Source organism: Pollicipes pollicipes, unplaced genomic scaffold (assembly GCF_011947565.3).
Source record: "Pollicipes pollicipes isolate AB1234 unplaced genomic scaffold, Ppol_2.1 Scaffold_7231;HRSCAF=8579_pilon_pilon_pilon, whole genome shotgun sequence".
NCBI lineage: Eukaryota > Metazoa > Arthropoda > Thecostraca > Pollicipedomorpha > Pollicipedidae > Pollicipes > Pollicipes pollicipes.
In genome coordinates, this window is record NW_023597034.1 from 46,706,746 (window position 1) to 46,717,462 (window position 10,717).

At 49.2% G+C, this 10,717-nt stretch overlaps 1 protein-coding gene across 1 annotated transcript; it reads right to left on the bottom strand.

Annotated features, from left to right (window-relative positions):
- Nucleotides 1-1,344: 1,344 nt before the first annotated feature.
- LOC119110312 (uncharacterized) lies at nt 1,345-9,618 on the bottom strand. Its single transcript, XM_037234088.1, has 6 exons — nt 8,699-9,618; nt 7,652-7,827; nt 6,467-6,554; nt 5,972-6,091; nt 2,754-2,895; nt 1,345-2,300 (listed from the first exon to the last, which is right to left on the bottom strand). Exons 1-6 carry the CDS (start codon nt 9,600-9,602, stop codon nt 2,132-2,134), a joined length of 1,599 nt encoding a protein of 532 aa, XP_037089983.1. The 5' UTR covers nt 9,603-9,618; the 3' UTR covers nt 1,345-2,131.
- Nucleotides 9,619-10,717: the final 1,099 nt, after the last annotated feature.

Consider the following 10,717-nt stretch of genomic DNA (forward strand, 5'->3'; position numbering starts at 1 on the left):
ACAGGGACATGTCCAGGCAGGTGGGCCGGAACAGAACAGGGATATACCTGGCCAGGTGAGCCGGTGCAGGGACGTATCTCACCCAGCAGCGTAGCACAGTGACAGGGACGATCGACACGAACTTGGCGACGGACCAGCCCGGCAATGATTACGCATGAACATGGACAAGTGCATTATAAACACTTGTCATGGACAAGTGTTTATAAGTTGTATATATATATATATATATATATATAAGTTAGTTAAGTGAAAAACATGGACAAGTGCATTACAAACAAATTCTTAACTTCGGAGCTGATTACATGCATACCAATCGCGCAGGCGCGACAACTGCATTGTCATGCGCTACCACAGCGTTTGAATGCACGCTGAGATTAATTTTTGTTCTAGCTTTTATGGTGACATAAATTTGACAACTTGAGACACTCACCTGATCTTCTATCCGCCATCATCCTTCTGATACGCTGGTCTAGTATTTCAGTCAGCGCTCTAAGTCCGACATCACTTGGCCGACGAGTCACGCTGAGCTGACGAGTTTCAGTTTTTAGCTGCGGTTCTGAACGCAGTTCCTAGTCTCAGACCAGGATTCCGTCGTTTAATTTCATTCATTTCAGTTGTGAGCATGCGTAAACTCGCTCTGTTCACACGTGCGGGAGTTGATGTGCCAGCGTGTGTTCCACATCAGCTGACGCTGCCAGCTCTGATGAGGATAGATCATTGCTGGCACCTGAACTCCACTAGCCGCTTGATCTGGATTGCTTGTGAAGGTTTCAAGTTCGTTTGGATGTCTGGAAAAGGGCTTTTACTTACCATCGGACCCATCCTGTATTTAAGGGCGAGTGGTGCCAGTAGTGCAGTGGTTGCGCGTCTATGTTAGCTACTGCGCGTCGGGGAAATCAGAGACACGGAGTTCGATTGCCCGCGGTGCCCGCCGTTCCTGCCAGGGTGAGAGGCAGGCGACGCCGTAAAGCCCCAGCAGCTGGGCGCACCGTAAAGTCCCAATAACAACACCATATTTTGGGGCGACATTCACTGCTGCCAATGAGTTGCGCTTCCATGCTCCTTCTGAACACATCTGAGATCACCGCTGGCGTTTCAAATTTGTACATTTTTGATGCCCTTATGAAGTATAGGAGTGTGCGTGAGAGGGGGGGGGGGGGGGGGGTGGGAGTTCTGGTGGTGGTGGACGTGCGTTGCGCTGGCTGCCGCTGGTGGATGGCGTGCGGCGCACGCTACCGCCATTACACCTCCCCACAAGAGCGACTCTATACCGAGAAGACCACAGGCCAGCATACGAGCCAGATGATGCTACGCGCACGGCTCGGCACGTTGTGACTCTGGTACACCCGACATCAACACTAACGTGTGAGCCATATGGCTGGGGTGAAGCGGGTGACCGGCTTATCGGCCGAACAGTAGGTCCGGTTAGGTCCGGATCTACTAGTATAGTAGGACCTATTATTATAGTAGGTCCGGTTAGGCACCATGACCGGGTGTCTCCCGTACAGGTTTGTTCGCCCTCAAACACGGAGTCTCACCTCCACTGTCCGGCTGGTGATAGTTTTCAAACGGACAAAACTGGGCAGCAAGTGCGGTGTGTATTCTTCCTGACTTGACGAAACCTTCACAACGATATCTTTGCCTTTCTCTTACAGTGCTCGGAAGGTGGAGATCCCAGGGGGAAATCAAGTTCCCCCGCCTGGCGAGGTTATCTCAGAACCCCGGCCAGGCTCAGGTCAAATATTCTGAATGACTACCGATCATTACCGCTCTTTCAAATTATAGATGACCACTCCTCCCACTCCTGACCACTCTTTCAAATTATAGATGACCACTCCCCCCACTCCTGACCGCTCTTTCAAATTATAGATGACCACTCCTCCCACTCCTGACCACTCTTTCAAATTATAGATGACCACTCCTCCCACTCCTGACCACTCTTTCAAATTATAGATGACCACTCCTCCCACTCCTGACCGCTCTTTCAAATTACAGACTGACACCGGGCTCGCTGTCAGATGCAGCAGCCTTGGTCAGATGAGTATCAGACATATTTCTTGTTGATTCCGGCGCACGCCAGGCCGGTAATGATGGCCCTTAGCCTCTATCCTCAGGCTCGGCCATCGCGCTGTCAATCGACGCAGGTCACCGCCGCCACCTCCCCTCGGCTGCAGTTATCCTGGGTGTTGTGTCCGCAACTCTTCAAATGGCTTTCGGAGCCACGGCAGCTGACGTCATCCATGTAGAAGTTTTCGCGTCCTCCAGCGCCGTATGCGGAGCAGCACTGTGCTCTCCCAGCGCTGAAAAAAACACATTGGTGATCTTTTATTCCAGAAGCCCTCGCGATGAGGAAACACATTGCCAGAGTTATGTATTTTAGAGGTGGAGTATATGGAACATCTGAAGACGTGAATAGTTAATGCATTGTTTCTAACTCAGATCAGTCAATAGATATGGGTGATTTACAACCTGTTCAACACAATGTTGAAAATGATAGAAAACCTACCGCGAGGATCTTAAGTTTATCGAAACTACATGGAAACAGGCGTTTGCCCCCGTCACAATGCTTCTCAAAACTTGGTAACAACAAATGCATGGAAATAATGACAGCGGCATCGTTGCTCCCCGATGTGATCGAAGCGAAGTTTTCGACGCTTAATAGCGATGGACATTACATGCAGCGTAAAGTTCTGCAAGACAAAGGTCTATAACGTGCCGGCAGCTTAGACAACAAAACGCTCCAAAATACGCACCTAAATCCTAATGTTCGGCAAAGAACTGAGGCATCCACATTCCGCCAGTCGTCGTCACAGACATAGCCCCAGGTACCACCGACAGGCCTGAGTTCAACCCGACCTTGCTTACAGGAATCACCTCCAGCCAGCCGGTACTCGTCTGAAAGGTCATCAGTAATGACGTGTCATGAATTTCCACTTTTGGATGGGAGCAAGCACGGCGCCGTTCAATGGCCTTCTCTTTCTTATATTCACTAATGAAAGCCCTCATTGCGTAGGGATTTTCAGGTTCTCATCATATACGTCACGTGTAGCTGACTGTTCTGCTTTTACAAGGACAGGCACACACTCAGAGACATAAATCTGCCATAACGTGCCGATCATTGGTGTCAGTGTTTTTTTTAGGCTTTTCAGGAGCGAGTGAAAGCTTGTAAGCGATTAAAAAATATATGTGGAACAGCGCCCACTCGCAGACTGCCTTGTACGAAATGCTCTGACGTGAAGCTTGCGGCGAGAATGCTGAAAGCTCAAGACCCCATAGCCCACGTGCTTTCATAGAATGGCGGAAACGCGGAATCCGTTTTGAACGCATCGGCTGCTAGTCGTAGCAGTCATCGAATGCAGCGCGGCAGACGTGTAATCGGTGAGCATACTATTGAAAATCCGGATAATTGCTCCGGCTGATGGACTTTTTTAGATCACCTGCTGCAGAAGTGAAATACGTGGCCACAAAGGAAGAAAGTCAGGGAGATCGCTCACTGGCTGTTGGGTCCAAACGATGACGTTAAGTTCACATGGATAAGTCCATTTCACACACACACACACACACACACACACACACACACACACACACACACACACACACACACACACACACACACACACACACACACACACACACACACACACACACACACACACACACACACACACACACACACACACGCACGCACGCACGCACGCACGCACGCACGCACGCACGCACGCACGCACACACACACACACACACACACACACACACGCACGCACGCACGCACGCACGCACGCACGCACGCACGCACGCACGCACGCACGCACGCACGCACGCACGCACGCACGCACGCACACACACACACACACACACACACACACACACACACACAGAGGAAGTTTTGCAGGCAGCGTCTCGCCGACTTTCCGTCGTAGGTGCGTTCGGCTTGACGCTCGGCCACCGGAGAGTCCTCAGGCGCACGTTAACTTGGGCCAAGCACATGACCTTGGTCAAAGTCAGGACCTACCTCTATTGGTTCCTTCTGCGAAACATGGCGAGTTAAAAATCGTCAGCTTCTTTAAGCAATTTTGAGCGTAGAATTCATTCCAGTAGTCCGCCGGAAACATGTGATGTTATTATAAAGCAAAATGAGGAATAGGTCGGTCACATGAGGGCATACAAAGTCATATGAGGTCATCCAAAGTCAGTAACCTCTATCATCGGTGCTAAAGAGGCTTGAACGAGTACGACTTGAATCACCACCCCCATATCGTATTTTTGAAGCTGATGATGCATAATTTCATGTACCAACGTGCCTGTTCTCAGTTTGTTGCAATTATGTTGCTAAACGTCGAAGGTGCTATGTATACTGCATACAAAAGCCATGCGATCTTTAGCGCCTGTAAATGTACATCACACTGTTTCTGATCACAGAAATAGATATGCTACTGGCTGGCCAATCTTGAACGGTGACCTGACCTTTCCTGACCCTTGTGAGTGAACAAAAATGGTTGGAATGGACTCCCCACAATCTTAAAGATAGTGTTCCGCATTTTTATGTGGTTTTGAATCGAAATAGCCATTTTGGTGGTCATTCGGTGCAGTTCACAGCCCAGCGATTCTGAAGATCTAAGCCATTCCAATTCTGAACTTCACGCCCGAAAAGATGTGCAGACTATTTGGGGGCAGGGGGGAGGGGGCTATTTCCAGGTCACCAAGGAATCCATGATGCCACAATGACGTCATTCAAACCCTACCATTTCATTAACTATGCGGCAATCAAGGCCGATACAAATATAATAATCGAGTCGTTTACATCTGGCGTTGGTGTGCACGATTCCCACTTATAGTGATCGTCAATTGGCTCTCAATCAGAGTTGTGCAAGGCACGATAATGTAATCAAACAATGACGCATTGATGAAGCATATTTACCAACCGGAGATCTGTGTTGTCTTGACCAGCCTTTTCCGCATTAAAATATGCCAATAGTTACAAGTAAGCTTATTTCATCACATGTGAAGCTTGCTTCATGACCTTCAAATGTGGAACAGTTCCTTTAACGGGTGTGTTCCTCATTTTTGGGGGTTTTGAGCTGGAATAGCCAACTTGAGGCCCATTTGGTGCAGTTCACAGCCGTATCCTTCTTGAGACCTAATCCCCTCTAGTTTCTGAGCTACAAACCCGCGAAAATGGAATAATATTTCGGGGACAGTATTTCAAAGTTACCTTGGCAAACGTCAGGTCATAATAACGTCATTTAGATTCTGCTATTTCATAAGCCATGCGCCGATCAAGGCCAAGACAAACATAGTGGTCGAGTCGTTAACATCTGACGCGATTTCCAGATACAACGGCCGTCAGCTGGCGCTCAACCAATGTTGTGCAGGGCATGGTGGCGTAATCAAACAATGATGCATTGAGGAGCATATTTAATAAGCAGAGAAATTGAGTTTTCTTGAACTTTATTTTCCACTTAAAGGATACCAGAAGTTATAAGTGAGCTTATTTCATCATGTCTGATGCTTGCTTTAATGCCTTCAGCTGTAAAACATTCCCTTTAATGCTTACTTATACCATCAATATCCGCCTTGGCGTGCTAACATGTATTTGAACTGCAACTATCAGAACGACCGTGCTTTACCCTGCTTGGCCTCTGGTAACCTCACATTTGACTTAAGGTTAAATATTTTGTATGCATTCTTCATGATTTGACGACACCTTTACGACGGTACATTTGTCTTTCTCGTACGTCGCCTGGAAGTTGGAGATCCCAGGGGAGTCAACTCCCCCAGCCGGGCGCGTTTGCGTCAGACCCCCGGCCGGACGCAGGACAAAAACTTGAAGTCATCCCGCGCAGTTCACTCGCATCGTTTATATCTTTACCTTAAGAGCGAGAAAAGCTGTTGCTTTTCTCTTGCAAATATAAATTTTACCATTGGTTATGTACATCATGGCGTAACGTTACGCATATAGTTTTCCACTTACAGCCTTCACGCACGACGCCAGGACACACGCGTTCCGAGCATATGCCCATGTTGCACGTAAAGTTGGAGAGAAGTGTAGAGCAGTCCTGATCGAAACTGCATACCTGGCCGGCGCTTAGACCTGTAAAGATATATGGATCAGTACCACGCCTCTCAATGTCGTGGGTTAATAACGACATTTCACGCGTACGCATCTCGGAAGCTTTGTGAAAATGTGGGGATTTACTCAATTCGCAGGATTGGAACCAATGTCTCAGTCCTTGGTGTGCTGCATCCCAAGCCCTCATTATTATTCTTCAGTGTGATCTCAGTCCAGTGGTGCGAACTGTGCTCATGCTTTCAAGCTGATCTGACCAACCGTCCATTAGTTCCTAGGTTAGGAAGACCTCTGACGCCGTGCTTAAAATAACTGTTTTCTGGAGGTGCGCAAGACGCCCAGCACGCGCGGCGCGTCCCACACTGGTGTCCGCGGCGCCGTTGGTCGTTCGGCTCTAACCTGGGCGGCATTCGTCGTTATTTCGGTTCCAGTATCCTGACTCACAGGCGCATGCGCCGTTCGTACACTGCGAATGTGCCGTCACATTCTGCAACGGTAAACAAGCACACTCAGCGGTAGGATGAGAGAGTGGCACTCCATACTTCCAACGAACTGGCAGGACGTGGCAAGTGCTGGGGCTGATTAGCTTAACTTGCGGACATCAGGGAGGCCGACTGAGTGGTCTGCGTCCTCTCAGCTTCATGCGCTCTATTTGCCGTCGCGTTTAGGTCGCACACAAAATCACTTGCAGGACCGACATATCCACATAGATACGAACGTAACCAACAGATACAGCATTAAACAATTTACGAAAAGACGACCAGAACAACCCGGACATAACCTAAAGTTCCTCGAACGTGTGGGAATGCACAAGTCCGACATGATGATATCCTATTATCTGCAGTGATTAAGGCAGAATGAAGTATTTTTGCAACATGGCGAATATGTCAGCGTTTCATTATTCACATTATGGTTTGGTTTTCCATTATTGACAGTACTGCATGGCCCCATCATTACGTAGAGCATCGTTTATACTTACTTTACTGATTATGCTTTAGCATTCACCTAACATTATTTATGCTACCTGTGCTATAAGGCATGATATGTGTATGTCTCCATGCATTGACATTCTGTCATGGCTCTTTATTGTACGTATTCGAAGCTAAAACAGTCTGTAATGGAAAGCCTGTAATGGATGCACTGTTAAATTTCGAGGGAAACGCATGCTAGGAACACTCAGTGATGCAAAATACCCAACCAGTATAGGAGTGCGAAATGCAGACATGTCATGTGTTTAGGGCGTCGCCCACCGCTCCAAGGATGGCAGCGTGACAACGCATGCGTGTTTAACAGGTCAACTTTGGGAAGGATTTCAACCACTACGGACGCTGCTTGCTGCCGACTATAAAGACCTTCAGTTCACAGATTGCTAGCTCAGGTCATCTCAAGGTCAGTTGCTGTCAGCTGTCAGCTTGTCAACTGCCAAACAGCCCGAGTTTTCACGTCAGCGGAACACCTTTACTGTATAGTGAAATGATGGCGATTGTTTCTACGCATCATGTAAGAAATACGCTGTCAAAACGGGTCGGTGGGAGTGGTCAGTTTACGTCACCACGACCGGCATCACACACGGCCCCCGCTTACCAGGCACTCGCTGGTTGTCGTGCACGGCTCCGACAGCAGACGGGCTCGGCACTCGCTGCTGGATATCTGCCTAAGGCCGTCAGCGCACGTGCAGACGCCATCGCCGCCACACTCTGAGCCGAGTACTGCCCTGAAGCAGTCCCTGTTGATCTCGCACGCGTCACCCAGCACCCTCCCTGCCAACAGCAAGCAGTCCTGAAGTGGCAGCAGATAGGTCACTTCTATTTCATCGAAATAGTTTGGGCTTTTGGTCTCTTTTCGGTCGTGCTGGCCTGAGGTGTGTGGCGTTGTCCACACAGAACAAAAGCAAAAACGACTGCGACTGGTTGGTTTGGTCGTTACAAAACCACACAAAAATGTAATGATATGCTCGAACATTAACCATTAGACGCAGCATTGTAAATCCTTCAACAATAAGTTAGCCAAAGTAGTAGCTGGAATATGATCTAATAAAGAGCCTTTTAGAACGTGATCTATCTATCCATCTATGTACATGTACATATTATGATATACGTACATATATTATATATACATACGCATATGCACACACCCACACACCCACACACACACACACACACACACACATATATATATATATATATATATATATATATATATATATATATATATATATATATGAGTGTGTGTGTGTGTGTGTGCGTGCGCGCGTGTGTGTGCGTGCGTGCGTGCGTGCGTGCGTGCGTGCGTGCGTGCGTGCGTGTGTGCGTGTGTGTGTGTGTGTTCAAATGCAAAATGACAAAAGCATGGCTTAGGCATTCCAACACTAAACGCCAGAAATTAAGACCTGACACGGGTTTTGATCTGGCCGTGTGACCCCACAAACGAAACGAACGGAAGCTGCTAGTAAACTTTCCTCTAGACAAAAGGAAGAAAATATAGTCTCAGAAAATCTCACACAGAATTGATCATTGTTATGCATGTTTTAGTTAAAATTAAACTTAAATCACATACCGATATTCATTAGAGCCAGTCATTGAAATTTCCCTGGCCGATTAGGCATACAAACCGTTGCTCGACGTCTCTCACATGGCAGACGGTTGACAGCGGTTTGGACGTTCATCAGACTGTCCAAGAATGCCTCCGGCCTGCAGGATACCGCTGAGACAGACCCCTGCACGGCGTCGAGCCGGGTGAAGACGGAATTTTGTGACACCTGAACAGCTCCAAGTCGAGATGACACAGAACTCTGGGTCTCTTGCACCGAGTCCAGCCTTGAGGAGACCGAGCTCTGGGCCTCCTGCAGGGAGTCCAGCCTTGAGGAGACCGAGCTCTGGACCTCTTGTACCGAGTCAAGCCTTGAGGAGACTGAACTCTGGACCTCTTGTACCGAGTCCAGCCTTGAGGAAACCGAGCTCTGGACCTCTTGTACCGAGTCCAGCCTTGAGGAGACCGAGCTCTGGACCTCTTGTACCGAGTCCAGCCTTGAGGAAACCGAGCTCTGGACCTCTTGTACCGAGTCCAGTCTTGAGGAGACCGAGCTCTGGGTCTCTTGCACCGAGTCCAGCCTTGAGGAGACCGAGCTCTGGGTCTCCTGCACCGAGTCCAGCTTTGAGGAGACCGAGCTCTGGGCCTCTTGCAGGGAGTCCAATCTTGAGGAAACAGAGCTCTGGGCCTTCTGCAGGGAGTCTAGCCTTGAGGAGACCGAGTTCTGGACCTCTTGTACCGAGTCCAGCCTTGAGGAGACCGAGCTCTGGACCTCTTGCAGGGAGTCCAGCCGGGAGACGAGGGCCACCAGGGTCTGCTTGATGTGGTTCATGTCTTGGGTCGAGCTCTGGTGGGCCGCGGCCGTGGCCGCTCTCACGGTGGACTCGTAGAACATGGCCAGCTCTGCGATCACCTGGTCCAACGAGGTGTTGTCCGTGGCCGGGGCGGGCGACGGGTCAGCCCAGGCCTGGCCGAGAAGCAGCGTCACCAGCAGCGGCAGCAGCATGGTGCAGCACGGTCCGAGGACGCGGCACAACTGGAGCCGGACGCGACGCGACGCTCGTGCCAAGGGCGGCTCGCAGTGTTTACCGTAGGATCAGACACGGTCTAGAGCCTTCATGGCCCTCAACCCGTGTATACAGAAGCTGCGACGGTGGCGACGAGAGTCGGGCAGCAGCTGACTCACGGGTGGCCTCCAGCTGCCCTCGACTGCACTGGAATATGTAAAGCCATGAGGACGTGTGGCTTTTGCATGCCACGTGCAAGCAGAGCAAATGAAATTCATGCGTTATACCTGCTTGTGGTCCACTCTGTTCAACTACGCCGAATGAAGTTCGATTTGTGTTACTACTGCAGGCTCGGTTGTTTTTACTTGTATTACACGGCCTTGGTTTTACTTATCGATGGTTAAGTTGGTGCAAAGTATCTGTTTGCTACTCTTCTCTAAAGAACCATGCGACATCTTTGTGGAAGAAACACAGTTTGGTCTAAGCTATTTTTGAACTTGCACTCTCTGCCGCGGCCATTTTGAACTGCCCTGCTCGTTTTGTAACCAATGGCTTTCGCAGCATATTCACCTTTCGGTTTTCCCCAAGCTGTGTGTAACCTCAGCCCTTCTCCAGACGGCTCAGGCACTTGGGGCCGCAAAAGCTGTGGTACGCTCTTTGGCAGGCTGATAGCGCTCGATGTGGGCTCCATAGCAATATCTGATTAGTAGTGTCTGATGTACAGCTCCATGTAGCAATATCGGACTTGTAACATCTGCTGTACTACCCTTATAGTAATATCAGCTACATCACCAGCAATAGCATCAAATGTGCTTATAACAATGTCAGACTCGTAGCGACCGATGTACCGCCCTGTACCAGTATCACACTCGTAACGCTCGACGGGCCACCCTGTACGATTGTCAAAATCGAAGCACCCGATGTGACGTCCTGTTGCAATGTCAGACTCAGCCTGTCAGGCTTTCCATCGGCTCATCATGACCGATTATGTGAAGGTGCATAGTGCCTTAATGCGTATTGTGTGCCAGCTTAAAATCATTTGCATGCATGAGTGATTCGTGTTTATTTAGCATCGTTTGCATGCATGCATGATGCTCCTTTTTGCTTGAATTCG

Coding starts and splice junctions, on each gene's coding strand:
- LOC119110312 (XM_037234088.1), bottom strand. CDS start 9,602: ATGCTGCTGCCGCTGCTGGTGACGCTGCTTCTCGGCCAGGCCTGGGCT. Junction 2,896..5,971: donor TGGCGTCGTGCGTGAAGGCT/GTAAGTGGAAAA, acceptor ATGACCTTTCAG/ACGAGTACCGGCTGGCTGGA. Junction 2,301..2,753: donor TGCCGAACATTAGGATTTAG/GTGCGTATTTTG, acceptor TGTTTTTTTCAG/CGCTGGGAGAGCACAGTGCT.